The sequence below is a fragment of the Lemur catta genome, chromosome 1, assembly GCF_020740605.2.
Source record: "Lemur catta isolate mLemCat1 chromosome 1, mLemCat1.pri, whole genome shotgun sequence".
Taxonomy (NCBI): Eukaryota; Metazoa; Chordata; class Mammalia; order Primates; family Lemuridae; genus Lemur; species Lemur catta.
Genome location: NC_059128.1, coordinates 25,380,507 through 25,401,007, shown reverse-complemented (window position 1 = coordinate 25,401,007; position 20,501 = coordinate 25,380,507). Strand labels below are relative to the sequence as shown.

General features: G+C 35.5%; 1 protein-coding gene across 4 annotated transcripts in view; it reads left to right on the top strand.

Moving 5' to 3' along the window:
- YLPM1 (YLP motif containing 1) overlaps nucleotides 1-15,611 on the top strand; it is a 59,501-nt gene extending 43,890 nt beyond the window's left edge. For 3 of the 4 annotated variants that reach the window (XM_045563843.1, XM_045563850.1, XM_045563865.1), the window contains 5 exons: nucleotides 519-599; nucleotides 3,756-3,807; nucleotides 9,271-9,401; nucleotides 14,695-14,877; nucleotides 15,199-15,611. In XM_045563843.1, the coding sequence (XP_045419799.1) occupies nucleotides 519-599; nucleotides 3,756-3,807; nucleotides 9,271-9,401; nucleotides 14,695-14,841 (411 nt within the window). In that variant the 3' untranslated portion in view covers nucleotides 14,842-14,877; nucleotides 15,199-15,611. Of the gene's footprint in view, nucleotides 1-518; nucleotides 600-3,755; nucleotides 3,808-9,270; nucleotides 9,402-14,694; nucleotides 14,878-15,198 lie in introns of those variants that run through there. The other variant, XM_045563857.1, reaches the window with a different exon arrangement.
- Nucleotides 15,612-20,501: the final 4,890 nt, after the last annotated feature.

Here is a 20,501-nt window from a genome sequence, read left to right as displayed (position 1 = left end):
ATATCAGTATTGAACCCTGTCCCTCCACCATATAGTCAGTTACAACAAGTTTTGTCAGTTTTACCTCATAAATACTTCTTTAATTCATCCACTTTCATTTGCATTACTGCCATTCTGGGCCAACCTACTATTATTCTACTTTTTATTATGCCTTTTCTTATATTTTGAAATTTAAATCACATATATGTTTTACCTGATTGGGAAAATACTTGTTAAAGGTTTTTAAAAGAAATTCTAGTAATCCATAGGAATTCAAAACAGGTAACTATCTATTTAGAACAGCGTATTACATTTAACTTTATAGGAAATTATAAAGATGGATATCGCAGGAAAATTTAAGGGAGGAATATCATTCTGTCTTTTATCAGTTCTATTTCAAAATGTAGGACATTAAAAATTACTTGGTATATCAGTGAGTCTGTGCTGTCTTGCTGTGTCCAGATCTCAAATGAGAGTGTTGACATTTTCCTAAATGTTAACTCAATCTTTTTTTTTAAATGGTTGTTGACATGGTATAGGTAGAGATGGAAGATTTTGATGCAAATATTGAAGAACAAAAGGAAGAAAAGAAAGATGCAGAAGAAGAGGAAAGCGAACTGGTAGGAGACAGACCAACCACTTTGAACAGTGTCTCTTTATTAAAATTCTTAAGGAAGGTTTAAATTCAGATCTGTGGTCAGATTTCTACTGTTCATATACACTTTAATGGTAAAAGTTTCTATAATCATCTTCAAGGAGACTCTTGGATACTCTTTATTTTTCCCCAGACCAAAAGAACCCTCTACTATGTTGTTAAAAGAAAATTTTAACGAAGTGCTAAGAAACTTTTGTACTCGCTTATCTCTCTGTGGGTGGTTTTAGGGGAGTATACTTTTTAAGAAAATCAATTACATATGAAAGGGCATTCATACATTCCAGCAGATATGTGGTACAACCTACCCAACATATGCATAATTGTCTCTTCTTGGCTACAAGATCTCAAAATTTGAGTTTCTGTCAACTAAGGCAGAAGAACTTATTGAGTGAGGAGGCAGAGGGTTGCCACTGGCTGCTGGATTTGTTCTTCTGCATTTTATCCTAAGTGATGGGAAAAAAATTATCTGACTGTGTAGGCAATGGATTTTGCTTAGGCTGATTAGAGCTTACATAGTGTGAGTTCAAAGTTCCTGTGTACCTAATGTAAATGCTTTTGATCACACCTCTGTAGAGATGTTTGCTTTACCCTGTCACTCACGAATATGCGACCAACAGAGTTATGTTGACTTTTCAGTGTTTGCTGATGAGGTACAGAAATTAGCAATGCCTTGGAATAATGTTGCTTTTAAAATCCAGAATATTACTTGGTTTATTTAATACTTCAGCCCTTGCTAAAGTTGCTTCTCGTATTCTTCTGAAAATGTACAAAGTGAGAACTCTGATTTCTATCCCCTGGAGTATACAGTGTCTCCAAGGAGTGCTCCCATCAAACCTATGTGTGATATAGAGGACTCTTGATAGAAACTGTGTTTATATAAAGACGGTGTTAACCTCTACATTCCTAGATTTCAAATGTGGATTAAAAAATAAGTTTTAAAGTTAATGGCATTTGAGTCTCAGTATGTTTTTTTTTTAACAAAATCTATTTTTCTTAAATTGTATTTTGACATATATAATTTTAAATGTAGGCAGGAAATTCACTTAAAGGTCCACGCTGTTCTGGAATATGGCTGATGACCTCTTTAGTTATTTGCAGCGTGTGCACTAGAAAGTGATCATGTGAGAAGTCTATAATGTTTTAGCTTTCTGAAGCTCTGTCTTTCTTTTGTGGAGATTTCAGTTCAGGATACGGTTTATAACATCTTGACTTGCTTAGGTGTAGGTCAAAACTTGGAACTTTTAATTGAATGTAATATTATTTTTAAAAGTAAAACACTATACTACTATATTTTTACATCAGACGTGGCAAGGAAGCCTTTGAATTCTACCCTGCCAGACTATCTCATTTATTTCCAAGTGGCCTGCCATTTCAAGCAGTGGGAGGAGGAGGATGTTATAGTTTGAAGGAAGCACAGGATGGTTCCAGCAGGGGAAATTAATACACTTGTTTGTTTAGCTTTATGTTAAAAAACTTCTCTTAACCCATTCAAAGATGCAAAATCCAGATCTTCTACTATTGGAGTCTGTTCCAAGAGTAAAAGATTCTTGGAGAATATTAACCAAAAGGTTAAGAGCAAGTCTCATGTCATTCAGACCATTTTAATAGTAAACTTTGCATTTTCTACTCTGTACTGATTAATACAACTGGGTGAATTCCAAACTTTTATTCATTAAGAGAATCCTTTTTGGGGGGATCATTGGTATGATAATTTGCCTTCTTTAGTGCTTTAATAAACCTAATAGATAAGATTCAGAGTTTATAAATATATTATTCCAGTGATGCTTGAGGTTTTCAGATGATTTTTGAGATATAACTTGGACAAGTTTCCTCAGTACTTAACTTTTAGCACCATTACCTTAGCATAGCTTTGTCTTGGTTTGTTCTAAAAATGTATTTGGAAAAAACTGATATAATTTATAACCTGAAATACTACCTAGTAGATTGAAAGTGAATTATTAGTTCTGGCTTAAAGACTAGAAATGTATAAAACCCATAGGTTTCCTGAAATAATGATTATGCTCTAGTAAACTCTTACACAGAAGCTATTGTCATGAAATCTTCAGCATGCTTTCTGGCTTACTGGTGTGTCAGTGTGTTGTATGAACTTGAACATTCCCAACTGTAGAGAGAGAGATTGATTGATTAAAGAACATGCTGACACCTTTGATGAATATATCCTATTTACTAGGTCCTAATGTTAAAGTTTCTGTATGTTAGGGTCTAATAGAAAACAGAATCTAAATGAAGGAAAAGGGCAATCATGATAAATTGCATGGAAAAACATGTACTTACCAGGTGAATAAATGGAGAGGATTATTATATAGCTCAATAAAGCACATTGGAAAATTGAAAATCTTTTGGGAGTTTGAAATAAACCACCCAGTTATTTTATGAAATATCTTATAAGCTGTAAGTTGCCAGTGGAGATTTCTGGTTTTTCATGCAAGTAGGAAAGCGTAATTTTAAAAGACATCAGAAATAATAATCTAATTTCCACCTGACGAAAGAGAAATGCTCTGAAATTGATTCAATAAAATTAGACTTTGTATGATTTAACTGGTAAATGGATTGAGTCATTTTAAAATGAGGTTGAACTTCATAATTGGGTAATTGGGTTCAGTGATACCAATTCTTCTTTCTTTTCAGTACTTGAAATTACAGGGGAATATAAAGTAACTGTCTTGAAGAACACTCTTTGGACCTCATAGCTACTATCACTTGAGAATAGCAGTTGTATTTAGAAAACAACCTAGCTAGTATTACAAATTCTCTGAATGATGTTAATATTAGCACAGTAACTACCTGTACGTTCTTATTGTATTTGCTGTACAGCTGTTGTTCAGGCTACAATTGTGAGTCCTGAACTGTAGCTACCTCAAAGCGCCTTCATGATACTATTCTGAAGTGACTACTCTGAAATTTGGACAGTGAAGTTTGGTGAATTTGGTCATTCAGTTTCTTCAAAAATAATGAGATTGTGTTTCCCCTAAGAATATATTCACAACTAGTGAGTGGAAACTGAATCAATTCTCAGTTTTAATGCTTTTCCAGTTCAAAAGTGATATGCATGTATGTGTCTCTTTCTAACCCTTCGAGCTTCTCTCTGTGTACGATTTAGGGTTACATTCCGAAAAGCAAATGGGAGATGGACACATCTGAGGCAAAGCTAGGTGGGTATTTCCTTTTTCCTGTTTTTATATGTGGTACCTGATGGTAATGGTCATAGATCTTTCTACTGTAAGGGGAACAAATTTCCCAAAACTTCTACTTAAAGATTTCTGGCCTACCTTACATCTTCCAATCTATTGCTAGCTGTTGGTTCTTGTGACAGGTTGAAAAGAAGAGTATTTTAAAAGAACTGCCTTCAGTACCATTTAAAGTTTTTAGAGTAAACAGACATATTTGATAAATTTAGCAACAAAACACTGTCACTTAAAAAAATCCATTCTTTTGTGTTAATCAGAAATGTTGGTGCTGATGAGATTTATTTTTTTAAAAGAATAACTGCAGTCCAAAGTTGAACCTGATTATGAATACTTTGGATAATAATAGTAATAATAATAGATATTAAAGTTTAAAATTAATTAATTAAAAGCAATTATTTTCCTTGTGTAATAAATTAGAATTTCTAGGTAGAGGGAAGTAGATATATAATTCTGGTTTTTGAGGCACTTGCTCTATTTAAATTTTCCTTCAAGTTGTCTTTAGTGCCAGATTATAAGGTAAACCAGTTAAAATAATTTGGAGTTGCTTAATGTGAGGTTATCTGTCAAGCAAAACATACATATCAAATGAATTCTAGTATTTCATGATGATAACTGCAAGATATTTTTTCAATTTTTTTATATCACTGAAAGAGAACCACTTAAAATGTTGATTAAGATGAATTAATAAAAGTCTAAGAAATGTGCTAAGGACTTTTTGAGACAATCAGCCTCACTGATAGATGAAGTATGACTGTCAGTCTCTGTGTTTCTCTTCCTGGTTTCATGCTGTTACTCTAAAACTGAAGCAACCATCTAAATATCTTAAATTCATAGAACAAGTTTCAGTCATTTAGCTCTTTCGCTGCTTGGGATGTGTTTCAAAGGAGTACATTTTACACACAATTACATTATGCCTTTCATTTTGCCAAACTACTTGTAGCAGTTGATTTTGATCAGGTCCTATGTTAAAAGATAGTTCCACAGACTGTAGTTTTATTATATTATTGGGATAGGTGCTTTGTTGTCAAGTGGAAAAATTTTGTTTACTGTATGCCATGTAAAAATTATATGTGCTTATTGACATATTCTTACACTAGTCTTCCCTCTGTGGGAAATCTTAATAATAACCAGCTGTCTTTTCCCCTAGACCTTTAAAGCACTTATGTGTTTAAATGCAATTAAATATGTAGGGACATAATAATTATAAATTACTTTTTTAATAATAATGCTTTAGTTCTGCTTATTGTGACATTAGATTAACTCTGTTTGAAGTTCTGTCCATTTAGAATAACCCATAAAATGCTAAGATTATTTCTCTCTTCTGGTTCTCTGAATATTGATTATATTTTGGAGCAAAGAGAGAACATAAATAGTCAACGGGATTATAAAAGTGATATATATTTTAGCTAAGCATATAATCTTCAGAGGTCTTATGTAATGTATGATCTGGGGTAATGCTTTTTTAAACTTGAGCCAGTCCGTTTTCAACTTTCCTTTCTAGTTTTTAAAGAGAGAGGAAAATGGAATTTAATTGTGATGATTATTCAAGAAAATGTGATATTAATCTTGGTATTTCTTGGAATTTCTGGAAAAAATTCTGGCCCGTCTACCATTTGCTTCTCAGAAAATACATTTTATACAAATTCAGTCAATATTAGAGACAGAATATTGGACAATGAATTCCAGAAATGGGTTTCTTAATAAACCATTTCAAATTAAAGGCACTGAAGATCTGGTAATGCATCTAGAAAATAAATTTTACCATGCTTGCAGTTGGGTTTTTGTTTGTTATTAATAAGAATGACAATGATGTTGTCTATAAGGACTTGTGTCTTGTACCACTGTATCATCTTGAGAGCTAATCCAGCTATGGAGGAAGGCAAATTGAGTGTGAGCATTCTTTTTTTTTTTTGATGGCGACATTCTGTTTTTATTTATTTATTTATGTATTTATTCTTGCATCACTTTCACTTTTACTCTCCCTGAAATTCTACAAAGTTGCTAGACTCATTTCCCGGTCACGGTTTCTTTTTTGTTTTTTTATTTCAGAATTATACAGGGGTATAAATGTTTGGCTTACATGGATTGCTTTTGTACTGCTTGAGTCAAAGTTATTTAAGGGTGCCCATCACCCAGATAGTGTACATTGTACCCGTTAGGTATGATTTCACCCATCCACTCCTCCCCCCTCCCACCTACATGTTTGCCACTGAGTTTTACTTCTATCTGTGCACATGAATGCTGATCTGTTAGTTCCAATTTAATAGTGAGTACATGTGGTGTTTGTTTTTCCATTCTTGCGATACTTCACTTGGGAGAATGGTCTCCAGTTCCATCCAGATTGTTGCAAAAGGTATTAATTTTTTTATGGCCGAGTAGTACTCCATGGTGTACATATATCACATTCTTAAAAGTACTTACTACTATGGTTGGTCCAGTGAGCCAACTGAAACGAAGATTCTTCTCTAAAACATGAGGATCTTGTGTCTGAGAAATTGCCTTCCTTATCACAACAAATTTAGTTTATTTGATTACCAGGTACAATTTATTTTTCTGAGTACTTTCCCAACACTCTTAAATTATTCTTGGTAATGTAATTATACTGGGTGGAAATGTATTAAGCTTTAGCAGTGTCACACGTTGAGCCAGAAGAGGAGTTGAATCTGAAGCTGAGGAATTTTGATTGAAAATGAGTCTGCCAGTGAGAAAATACTTACCTATAATCTTTGAAGCAGCTAGTTAGATCTCACTGCAGATTCTTGATCTATGTTCCATAAGTACAGCATACAGTTCAGCCTTTGAGTGTTAGACTGGAAGTGGTGTAATTTTAGAACAGTTTATAACAGGCCTGAGCTATATCTGGCGTGGGTGTCATGGTGTTGTTGAAGGCTGCCTGTGGCCCACCTTTAGTCCCACCTGACTGGCTCCCTCCTCACTGGGACACAGGCACCCTAATGCAAGGGTGGGTGTTACATGCCACATCAGGTATTAGGATTCAGCATGGAAGCTGCTTAAATTCCAATGACACAATTTTAGTTTTTCAGACTGTGAGAACTAGAATATTTAAGACTGTTACCATCCTAATTTAGGTTTCTCCATATAAAGTACTTTTGCTTTTCTCATTTCAATGTCATTTGTCTCTACTTAGGAGTTGTTGGGTATTGGCCTTCTACATGTCAAACAGACTCATCTCTTCATAGTTGAAATGTAATTATTATTTGTATAGGTACATAACCCTTGTATGTTCACCTTGAACAGACTTTCAGAAATACCATTTACATTTAGAAAATATAATACATTGATGTCTAAAAAATTCTTCTGTTGTGCTATAATAATACATATGGTTTTGAAGATTTGGTAAAATTCTGTGACCTGCCAAGTTGGATTTAAAACTTCATCTTCATCTTAAAACTTCATCTTTTGAAACCTCTGAAAATCATTAGTGAGAGTGTATTGAATACAAGTCTTTCTTCTGTAATTAACACCCCAGATTTCTTTTCCCTTACCTTATGCCATCCATCTGTGTGTTTGGTTTCCAGTATGCCGTGTGGAAGAGGTGTGAGCCTTTCTTCAGCCCAAGAAGGAAACTTTAAACATGTTTGCACAATAAAATTTCAAATTAAACATTTCAAACAAGGGTGCTCTGACTAGAAATACGTGCTTTTCCAAAATTCCATGTTGCAACTCCTGGTCTTAACTCCTGTCATATACCCAGGGTATGAGTAAAAGTTTTTGTAGTTTTCACACTGCCCTTCTGCATTACTGCCTGGCCATGCTCTATTCTTGGAATTGAAATATGAAATTTTTCCTTAGAAGTATGTTAATGTCAAAGTTGTTCATACTGAATTTGGAAATCCTTTGAGGTTTATTTAATAAGTGTGTTGGGGCTTCCTACTCTTCTGGTAATACTATACACTGTTGAACTGAGGACAGTTTTATTGTTTGTGGGACTTCATTGTGTTTTCTAATACCATATCCTGTGTCCCTGTGTAGTTAAGGGGTCACTTCTTTCAGCTCATGTACAATATGGCCCATCATATACACATAGATAGAGCCATTTGGTACAGCATGTGATTTATAGAGGAGATAAGAAGACTGGATCTGTTGAACCCATCCATGTTATAATTTTGCCAAAATGAGACGATAACATTTTCGTGAGTTTTGTAAAGTGTTTTAGTTTGCCTTACTAATTTTTCAATGATAATTGCTTTTATGGGGAAGGGGTTTAGGAACTAAAAGCTTTGCGAAGTATGCAAAATTTACTGGTTTCTAAAGCTTGTACAGATAGTTGTGTGTGAAACTTTTATACTGAAGCATGCATAAACTCACCCTCCTTCTTGTCACTGCTTTCATTGCACTTTTCTTTTCATATCAAGTTCTCTCCAACTTGGTGTCTAAAAGATTGCTCTTATATACACTCTGCACCCTTTATGGAATTCAGTGAAGTGTGGTTATTGTGTATTTTGGAAGTTTTTAGGCTTTCCTTTATTGGCCTGCTTAATAACAATGTGTTTATATAACTTCAGATGATTCAAAAGTTTAGTACTTCAATGTAGCTAAAAATGTATTTAACTCATAATATTCCACATGTAGTATTCAAAATCAATATTAACAACCAATAAAAAAGACTCAACACATTTTCATTGCGTGTTCTTCTTTAAGACACCTAAACTCATATCTCATAATTTCTGAATCCACAGTCCCTATTCATTTAATTGATTACAATTTTTGAGCTGTGGGGAAGCCTAGCCCTCTCAGATTCAGGGTTCAGAAATAATTGTCAGATCTGGTCTCTTTGGCTGACTAGACCTTAGCCTCAGAGTGGTTGATAGCACTTCATACTATAACCAAATAAAATGGTGATCTCATGCAGTGAACTTATTCATAAATATTAACTCATGGTGAATGCTCTCACAGTGGCCAAAATCCAAAATAACTGTTCATCTAAAACCTTCTTAAACATTAGCTTGCCTTATTAAGTTCTTGGTACTACCTGCTTTTCATATGACACAGTATCACACAGATCAAATGGGTGGTGTTAATACTGTGTTAGAAAGAAAAAAAAGAATGGAAGATACTGTCTAGAAAAACCCAACTTTGCATTTTCCTTCAGAACATAAGAACTGTGGAGGGTGGAAGGACAAGGAGGCCAGGAGACAAGTGCCTTTTCTTGCCTTGCCAATGTTTGTTACTTAAACCAATGTCATAATGTAATGACTGCCAGTATGAATACCAAACAAACAATGGAAATTGCACAGAACTTGATATTATCTCAGCCAAGAAGATAGTTTGGATCTGCAAGTGATGCTGCACTCAAAAATGTGGATGTGCCCTCTGACAGTGTTCCAGCCTTCTTTTCCCTTGTTTGTGTGTTGTATGCAAACTCACACTCTTCCTTAATGCCACGGCTCTGTGTTTGTCCCTCAGACAAGTTGGATGGCTTGAGGACTGGTACTAAAAGGAAACGTGACTGGGAGGCGATTGCCAGCAGAATGGAGGATTATCTTCAGCTCCCTGATGATTATGATACTCGTGCTTCTGAGCCTGGGAAAAAGAGGGTAAGAGCCTGTGTCAGTAACTACCACAGATGAAGAGCCCATTTAGGCATCTGGTGCTAGAAAGTTATAGACAGATAATCTCATGAATGCTATTTTTTAGATCAATTTAGTTTATACTATATTGTGTCACACATCCAAAAAAGGAGTCAAACCTTACAAATTATCAGATAAAAATGTACAGGTAACTTAAACAGAGAACAAAAGGTTACAAGGCTAACATGGTATCAGCCTTAAAGGAGTTGGGAGTGGCCACTTGTGCCATTTTGTTATGGGGTGAAAAAGCCAGGTATAATAGGAAGTTGAACAAAATCTGTGGGATTTTTTAATGTATTAAGTATGGAGGGTCCAAGGTTAGATGGAATTAAGCCTGACTCCTTGGGATTCTGGCCATGAGTACTCCATGTAGGTGGTGCCATCTACTGCGAGAGAGTAGTAAGTTTGAGGGTAAAAAAGTGAGAAGTTCAACGAGGGACCAATTAAGTTAGAAATCTAAGTTGAAGATGTCAGATTGACTGTTGGATTTACTAGTATGAAATTCATGGGAGAGATCAGATTGAAATAATAAATTTGAGAAAATGCTATTTAAAACCATGAGACAGAATGATCTTGCCCAGGAGAAAGTATAGATGGAAAAGATAATAAATAGGATGCAGGACTCTAAAATTTAGAAGTTCAGAGAGAGGTAAGTGTTTCAAGAAGAAGAAAATAGTCAATTTTTAAATGATGCAAAAAAGACAAGTAAGTTGGGAACAGCAAGATGGTGATTGGATTTGGAGGTCACCAATGATTGTAGTTTTCTTAAATAAGAGATAGAAGCCTTTGGAGCAGATTGAAGAGTGAATAGAAAATGAAGCACAGAACAGCAAATGTAGACAACTTTTTGAAGAAGTTTTCCTATGAAAGGGAACAGAGAAATGAGGCCAGGACATTGGATGAGCTTTCCATATAGATGTCAAATTCAGTAAAAGAGATAGATGTGTATATCCTTTAAAACAAAATAACAAAGCAAAGGGATCGTATATGTATTCTTCTGTGCAAGCTAATCCATCTTGATCTTTCTGTGTAAGTCTATACAGACCTAGCATTCTTTTTAAAGGGCTACCTAGTGTGCTATTCTTTGGTTGTACAATCAGTTATTCACCCAGTCCCTTACTGATGGATGTTTATGTTGTTTTCATTTTGTTGCTACTACAAATACTACAATGAAAGTCATGGTGCATATGTCTTGGCATCTTTTTGATTTTTTTTGAGACAGGGTCTCTAGCCAGGCTACAGTGTGGTGATGTGATCACACCTCACTGCAGCCTCAAACTCCTGGACTCAAGTGGTCCTCCTGCCTCAGCCTCCCAAGTGCTAGGACCACAGTTGTGCGCCACCATGCCCAGCTAATTTTTCTATTTTTTGTAGAGACAGAGTCTCGCTATGTTGCCTGAGCTGGTCCCAAACTCTTGACCTCAAGCAGTCTTCCTACTTTGGCCTCCCAAAATGCTGAGATTACAGGCCTGAGCCATCGCGCCTGGCTGTCTTGACATCTCTTTGGGAATATATGCCTAGGGTGAATTTTTAACACTAAAGCTGCAAGATCATAGAATATGATTTATCATTTTGACAGATATTGACAGATATTGTAAAGTTGTTTTCCAGAAAGGTTACACTTATTTGCATACCTACATGCAAATAAATGCCTGTTTTTCCACACTTACACCAACAGTGCTGTTATCGAACTTTTAAACTTTTGACAATCTGATAGGTGAAAAATGTGGTGTCTCATTTTTCATTTCTTTAATTAAGAATGAGGTTGTACATTATTTCTTTATCTTTATACATCACTTTGGTTTTTTTCATGAATTTTCTCAGTGCTTGAATATTAAAGATGTCCTATTCTAAGGGAATAAAAATACCAGTAAAACTTTATGACAGTGGGCACCAAAGAATCCAGGTTTCGATGCTCTTTCAAATACTGCAGACAGTCCAAAGCCTGACCTTGTCTATGTCACTTGAGGGAATGGAAAGGGAGCTCCCATTAACGGCCTTCCTGTTGTGCCCAGCCCCATTGATGTCTTGATACATCTTATTCCAGTTTTAAGGTTGGAGCCAACAGAAGTAGAAATGGCTCTTCCTTGGGAATAATAATAACGTATAGATCTGGTAACAGTGAATAATCTGAAATGAGAAGCATTTCCTCTCCTTCATTTTTACTCTGATAACTGTCACTGTCTTCAGTAAGGAGTATGTAATCCCCTGTAGTTTATTTTGTTAAGTTGGGTGACCAAAGAGAACTGAGTGGTGCACATTCCAGTTCTTTAAAGTTGCTTCTCTTTAATTCTCCTCCCCTGCCTTATACCTTGACTTCAAATAGTTTTTAACTCTCAAACCACTCTCAAATCAACATCAGAACACAAGATCCCACAGGTAGCAAAGAATGCAGAATACTGTACATTAGTTATTCTTTTCCTAGGGTCTCTTGGTTTCTATAAATCAACTTTTTACAGATACCAGTGGATTCCTGGGATTAGCTTGATCTATAACAAAAAGGTGGTTCTGTAAAAGTTGATTATATTAAAATTTTATCTAAGCTTTAAAATATAATTTATTTTAAAATTTTTCACTTGCTTAGTTTGATATAAAATGGTAGCTCACTTGGACCTTAATTTGTATTTCTTTGATTTTTTTGATGACTGGAATGTGAATATTTCCCTTGTTTGTTGAACTCGTGTATTCTAGGAATATTTTTAGCAACAATGGATGAAATAGATGTACCTCAAACCTTTGAGTGTTAGTCAAGATTTTTCTGTATTGTAAGTTTTTTTTTTTTTTACAGGCAAAACAATAATTAAAAAAAGTCATAAATCTCAAAAATACCTGTAGGACAATTAAGGACACTGACATTCAAAAAGCCATTTTTAGCTGAAAGTCATTATTTTGCACCTTATATTTTTAATGTTTTGGTAATCATTTATTCTACAGTGTTGAATGTCTGTGTATGAGGTCTATGAATGAGTCGTCTTAAGGAGCTAACCTCCAGTGAAAGAGTCCCACATGTAAATAAATTATTTTTTTTTGCCTTTCCATCATTTTGCAGTTAAATAAAAAAACAATTTTATTTTATTTTATTTTATTTTTGAGACAGAATCTCACTCTGTCATCTGGGCTAGAGTGCTGTGGTGTCAGCCTAGCTCCTGGCAACCTCAAACTCCTGGGCTCAAGTGATCCTTTTGCCTCAGCCTCCCGAATAGCGACCACCACACCTGGCTAATTTTTATTATTTTCAGTAGAGATGGGGTCTCACTCTTGCTCAGGCTGGTCTTAAACTTCTGAGCTTGAGCGATCCTCCCGCCTCAGCCTCCCAGAGAATAAAAAAAACAATTTTAATACAGCATCAGTATATATTAGAAATGTTAACAAAATACATAGTTTCCAAAATGTTTTAATTCCAACTTTAAAATCTTGAGCATTTATGCTAAAACGTACTGCTCATTTAAGAAATAACTACATACTTTTTCTTACAATCCCACATTCTTTATTTTGTCTGAGTTTTAAAGACTTAGAATTTAAACTATGAATTTAAAAGTAGCACAGTGAGATTGATCTGTGTATCTAACTGTGTGCTAAGGATGCCCTGGACATGGATTTAAATTTACCGTAGGCTGGTTACTTTTTTTTTTTGGTCAGTGGCCACAATCTGTCTGTCCATCCTCATGCCCCTTAACACAGAGTTATTTTTCACTAAAATGTGTATCGTTGATCCCAGGTAGAGCTGAGAGAGTGTGCATGAATCAAAATAAACACATCAGCATTGATGGGTAGAAGGGCCAAAGATCTTGTGTACGTACTGAAGCTCACATTACTTATTAGACTTCTTACTGAGGCCTGTGAAGGAAATTGAGCCATAGGTTTTCTATACACTAAAAATGTATTTGAAGAAGAGTCAGGTGTTGTCAGTTTTCCACTGTTATTCCTGCATATCTTCCCTTTGACTAGGTAGTTGATGTTAGGAGAAGCCTAGTCATTTCATTACCAGTCTTGCAAGTGGTAAATAGTGTACCTCAGAGCAATAATGTATTTCCAGGTCCAGTGTAAAGAGCATGGAGTTTCTGTGCTTTGGTTCTCTCTCCTTGTCACAGATAATAAGTAAATCACAAGCCATATTTAAAATATAATCTCTGCAGACTTTGGTACTATGCACTGCAAACAACAGTTTCATAGTTTCTCTTTAAGTATTTGAACTTTTATGGAATATGATATATCTGCATATATCTTGAAAATTAGTATATAAGAATGTATGTTTTTTTGAAAATAGAGTACCATTAGGAAATATCCCTGATCTATGTATTTATAGTTGTAATCTTGCCATAAATTAAATCAGTCTCATTATCTCATGAATGAAAGTAGTAATACCAACTCACTGTTTTCTCTAAGATTAAATTTCAAGAAATATTTATTATATAGAGATAAATAAAACTCATTCCTTAATCTAGTATGTTTATAGTCTATTGGGGAAGACAGATCCATAAATGGATAATTACAATACACTGGAAATTCAAAAGTAGACACTTCAAAATCCAGAAGTATAATAACTGCAGGAAAGCAATGATTAATTATTAAGTTGGCAAAGGAAAAGAAAGGTAAAGCAGGGAAGGATGGCTAGATTCCTGCCAGGTGGATATGGTTAGGGAAAAGATGTTTCAGGAAGAGGACTAGTATATATGTGCAAAGTTACAGAGACATGAAATGGCCTGATGTGCTGTGAGAGCTGAAAGGAAGTCTATATTGCTTGTATAGAATGCCATAGGCACTGGCCGGAAATACTGCAAGAGAGTAGATGGGGGCCAGATCAAGAGGGACCTGGGTGCTTGGGCTTTATCTGGTAGGGGAAGGATTTTAAGCAGATGAGAGTCACGATTTTGTGTTTTAGGAAGATCATTCTGTCAGCATGGATTGAAGGATGTGAGTAGAAACAGGAAGACTAGGTAAAGATTAGTGCTTTTACTTCAGGTAAAAAAAAACTGAGGTCATTGTAAAAAGGAGTGGCAGAGGAGAGGAAGAGTTCAGGACTGAGCTGAGAGCTGAACTGTTCAGAAGCTGGAACGGTTAGGACTTGGTGATTGACCAGAGAGTTTTCTCTCTGTGACTTAAAATATATGGCTTTCTCCACTTCTCCCCAGGTTAATTTTTAATTTTTTAAACTGTGGTTTCAAATAAGTTACTCTACCTCTTAGACTATCCAGAGAGGGAAGGGCTCTTTGTATATTTATTTTTCTTAAAGCTCAGCCTAATGCTATGTTCTTTTTAGGTCAGATGGGCAGACCTGGAAGAAAAGAAGGATGCAGATAGGAAAAGGGCCATAGGTTTTGTGGTCGGACAGACTGATTGGGAGAAGATCACAGATGAAAGTGGTCACCTGGCTGAAAAAGCCCTCAATCGAACCAAATATATTTGAGACTTAGTTTTTGAATGGAGTCATTATTCCTGTAAGGTAAGGGTACACAGCATGTAAAGAGCCTACCGTATGGTTGCTTCGAAGGGTTTGAGATAGACAGCATGCTTTGCTAAAAATGCTCTCTTCCTGTATGGTTTTCTAGTTCTGAAAGAGTATGTGCTAGTTGCTAACATTTACAATACAGACTATTAGAAAAGGAAGCAATTTTCTGCAACCTGGCTGACTTATAAAAATAAAAGACTTGAGAAAAACTGGAATTCTGTAGATTTGGGAACAAATAGAGTGGTGTGATACTAAAATCTACTGAATGTTTTACTTATTCTTTCCTGGTGTGACAGCCTTTTCTTTTCTTTCCAGGTGGTTTGCTTTGAGGTGATCTGAAGCCAAGGCCTCATGGAGCTTCTTTGTGTGTCACCTTGCTTCCACGTTTCGATTTTTATTTTGTTTCTACTACTTTAGTTTTTTAAAGTTCTCCAGTGTCCCCAAGAGGTATTAGAATCTTGCTGTACCCAAGCAAGACGTTAATTTTTCTTTTTAACTATTTTGGGGAGGGAGGGAGTGATAGCTTAACTGCCGAAGCCAGGTGGGGGTCCGCTGGAGGATTCCACAGAGAAGATTTCCTCCACTGTACAATGTCACAGACTATCTCTCTCATCATTGCTTTGTGGCTGTTTTGTTTTTTACTGTATGTAACTGGTAGCTGATTGTACTAGGATTGAAAACAATAAACTTTCACGATAAAGCCGATGAGATTCATGGGCTATACAGCATGGGCCCCTTTCTCTTGTTTTCTTAATTTTATTTTTATTGCTTTTTAAATATGGTGTGTCCTAACTAAATGCTAGCTGAACATTCCAAAACCTCTTCCCCATTGAATATTATATGGGTCAATGATTCATAGCACATGTTGTAAAACACGTTTCATTGTTGTTCAAAACACTCATCTTAGTCTTATAGCTAATTTCTTTCTCTATCTTTGTGTCTTGAAGATTGATAAGAGACCAAGTTCAACTATTTATCAGTTTTCTGGAGCATACCTGTTCTGTAACATGAGGCTTTATTTATAAAATTTTTTGATCCTCTCTCTATTCTTCCCTCTCTTCTTTTCTTCCTCTTTTCACTTTCTCCCTTCGTGCTATGTTAGGTTTTGATTTTTCTCCTGATTTGGCTTTGAATGCTGGTAGACAGAACTGATGTGCTCCATGGAACTTGAGCTTATTGCGTTACTTTGAACTTGAATTGTTGACTTTTAAATCAACATTGCAGAGGAGTATGGAGATGCAGAGCCCTCTGGCACACAACCTTTAAGCCTATCAAGTTTTCAGGTTCTTGCCAGATTGCTCATTATTGGAAACCATGGCCTTCTGCACAGAAATTCGTCTCTTGAGGATAATATCAGGTGGAACCCAGAAACATAAAGAGCCAAAACCCAAATATCATTCCTGTTTAAACACAGAAAAGGGGCTCTTTCCCCTTTTTCATTCTGCGAAGAAAAAAGTCATCGTTTAGCGTGGAAGAAGATAGAGAAGAGCCTTCTTCCTCAGACACCATTTCCATTTTGTAATCCAACTGAGCAATTTGTAAATGTGTTCACTAAAAACTTCAATATTTTGAAATGTTCTCCTTTGGTCTACTGATGAAAATCCTTTAGTTTTACAACCTACAGTAAAAACTGTGTGAATAGAGCTCATACTTACTAGCATTTGAATAATAACATTTTGGGTGTTTGGTTGATATTATGGTTATTATAATAGAATGGATATCCTGACAACTTTCTGTACTTTTATCGTCTCTGAAATTCTGAATTTTAAGGATAAGAGACTACATTCATTAGCAAGTCAATATTGAATGTATAAATTGCTACATTAAATAACTTATGTTTATAGTATTTAATAAGCTATTTTGATTGCTTATTAGCCTACAATACATTTTTGTGTACTGATCTTTTTCAGTTACCTTTATGATGTTGAGTGAAGGTACATCACAAGATAGCCAAATAGAATTATTATTTGTACAAAGACTCATTTATTACTTACTAAAGCTACCCAATGTCTGTTCTCATCAAAAACAAAACTTGCAGAATGTGTTCTCTAGATCAGAAGAATTGGAGACCTATGTGTTCTTTTAGAGGGTACTTTACTTCAGTTGTCCTTAATCTTTTTATGTTCTGACAATATTCAGAATGCCAGCAAAATAAGGAATGGCAATTACTCATGAATCTCTTTGAATCATGAGTAATTGTGTGTGTGTGTGTGTGTGTGTGTGTGTGTGTGTGTGTGTGTGTGTGTGTTTGCCTTGCAGCTATGGCTCTGTGTCGGTGCTCTTATACCAAGAGGTCTGGGGAAGAGTCAACAAAGTCCGAAATGGCCTCTACCAGTTTTTAGAAGGTATATTATAGATTACGTGACCTTAGGGAATGAACATAGAGTGTTGCCTACTTTAGAAAACTGGTATAACAAATAACCTCAGTGCATGGAGATTAACGAAAAAAGATTAGACACCAAAAAGAAAATAAGAGAGACAGCAAATTGATATTTGAGTTTGTTAGTCCAATATGGGACTGTTAAGAAATTCTTGAACTTGCACTACTACTGGGAGCAGAATAGAATAGAAAGTCCAAGGACATCTTGGAGAAATTTAGTGTGGATAGAAAAATGTCTTGGTAATGCAAATATTTTAAGTTTGTTAAGAAGTACCCTGGGAATACAGAGGACCAAACTTGGATTCCATTTATTTGCTTGCATTTTATTTTAATTTTGTTAACATTGTTTTTCCTCCCTCAGAAAGCTGCTGGTATGTTTTTAAATTTTTATTTTAATTATATTTTAAAATTTTTGTGGTGGCATATGTCTTAATACAAACTAGTCAGATATGGGGCAAGCTTACTGGTGTCTTGGTGGGCCTTTCAGATGTTTTAAACTAAATGTAAATATTCTCACTTCAGTGATCCAACTTTACTTGTAAACTTTCTGTGCAAAGAACTTGGTAAATAAATAATTCTCAAACTTTTCTGTTTGAGAATTATTTATTTAGGGTTGACATATTCAAAATATTTGGGGACTAATTACAGAAAGTAGAAGCCATCAATAAAATACAGTGGTCTATTTGTTGACAATTGATTCACATAATTTTATAGAAGATTGAGTTTGAGTCAGATATGGATGATTAGTCCAGAAGAAGTTTATTGACAAAGATAAAATCTTAAATTTTCTGGTTGGATTTAATTTCCCCTGTGAAAGAGTTCTGATCATTGATTGGGCAAGCCAAAGTAGATGCCATCTCATCTGGAGACCAACTATTAAATTTTGAATTGGATGACTAAAAATTTCAGCTTAGATTTTCTTGCTTTGGAGACCCCTCAGCTTTTGTGTTGTTAAGTATTTTATACTGCTAGAAGTTGCAGATATTTTGTAATAAGTGTCTAGAGCCCGGCTTAATTGCTAGGACTGTACAAAGTGACGGGTTATCAGCTACAAAAGATGGTACAGCTGTTTTGGATAGAGTTTTAATTCTGAGCTACCAAACTGAGATGGGTTTTACTAAACCATAGGAGCATGATTCCTCATGTTTAGTATTGACAGACCCTAGTACAAGTTTGGGTTCTTAGAAGCTGTTTGACCTTAAGCAAATCTTTCAACCTATGTGAGCTTTAGTTTCCTCATCTATGAAATGAAAATAATAAAACACACCTATTTAAGGTTGCTGTGAGGATTAAATTGAGATACTGCATGTAAGCTGCATGGCACAGTACCAAGCACATAGTAAAAGCTCAAAAAGTGGTAGCTGTCATCATCATCATCATTACTTTTTTACTTGGGCTCACCTGCTCTTTTTGAAATTCAGAATGTCCAGCTGGCTTAAAGATAGTTGTCACCTTTTATAGTCAGCTGCTATAGACTGAGCTATGCTATGTGAAATAGTACAGTGTGTGTGGGTTGAAAGAGTTATGCAGAAGAAGCACTTTCAGGTAACCAGTGACACTGATTTTCAGAACCAATATGGAAGCTTAAGAGGCTCAGGTGCAAAAGGCTGATTAAGTACCCAGGAGTAATAACAGAAAGCAGTTGCCAGACTATAACAGGTGAGGGCCCTGAAGCATTGATTTGCCTTGATCTTCACATACTCAAGAAGAAAATAGTAATTTTATTAATAAGTAATAAATTCATATGGTGTAAAATTCAGAGGGTTCAGAAGTGTATAAAAGTGTCCCTTCCATCTCAACCCTCAGCCTCTCACTAACCCATCTGTAGAGGCAACCAATGTTAACTGTTTCTTTTGTGTCCTTTGAGAAAAAAATCTGTGGATAAGCATTAACATTTTTACCTGGTTTTTGTACACATGCTACCTTATTTTCTTCTTTTAACAATACATCTTAGGTCATTCAGATCATATATAAAATATTCTCATTCTCTCACTCTCCCCTCTCCCTCTTTAGTTTTCCAAAGGTATTTTCTTATTATCAGGAGGTTTACTGAAAATTTTTAAAAATTGTTTCAACTATATTTCTATTTTCATGGCATGGAATATATTGTGTGGGTATACTTATAGAGTTTTTTCACACGTAGGTTTGTGTAACCACTCTCACCTTTCTCCTACTCTCTCACCCCTCATCTTTAACCGTTGGCAGTTACTAATCTGTTCTCCATTTCTGTAATTTTGTCTTTCAAAAAATGTTATAAATATGAAGTCACATAGTATGTAATCCTTTGGGATCGGCATTTGGCTTTTTTCAATTGGCGTAATTCCCTTGAGATTCGTTCAAGTTGTTATGTGTATCAATAGTTTGTTCCTTTTTACTGCTGAGTATTATTCCATCCCATTCTTTTCTGCAGCTGCAGAATATTTTGTCCTTACCATAATTTAAATTACCAAGTCTCCATTAATGGATGTTTATGCTGCCTTTTGCTATCAAAAATTGTGAATTTCATATATACTCGGCCACTCTGCCACTTCCTATACTTGCCTAATTTCTAGCAATGAAGGAACAATACTGATGGCATCCTTTATGTAGACATCCTCAACACGTGACAAGTGCTGAAGGGCCAGCACAGCATAGTGGTGAACTACTATCAAGTGAGCATGACAGTATTGAGAGATAACAAAGGCAGATCTTGTTTCCTGGAAAATCCTGCATGATAGGATTCTGACACAGCAAAGAACCATGGTGTGTCTTAGAGGACCAGAATGGCCAGAGACTCTGATGGTTCCCTAGTCCACACGTGATTGAGAGTTAAGACCTTAGGCCACTGTTTTGGAACCTGGATATTTATATGTGCCTGCACCTCAGTGACTGATCTGATCTCGGTTCGGTTCACAGGTCCATTGCTTTCACATTTGACCATAGTCAAGGAGCATTCTCACGACTGGGGCTGAACTTCTGCAGTTATGGGCAGTCCTCTGCCTGCCAGCAGTGCCTTGCGTTCGTGATCCTACAAAGAGCCTGTGGATTTAATGGCTTACTGTATGGGAAGCTTGACTTTCAGTCTTCTACTTAAGAAGCTTGAACTTTCTACCAAATATTCATACTCTTTTTTTCCTGACAGTATTGATCTAGGTTACAGATCTCTCTTAACCATATTTGAAGAATTGAAATAATATTTTCTGCTGTAACTTGAAATCTCACTCTCAGATCTATTATTTCTGACAGTGAGTTTGTATTT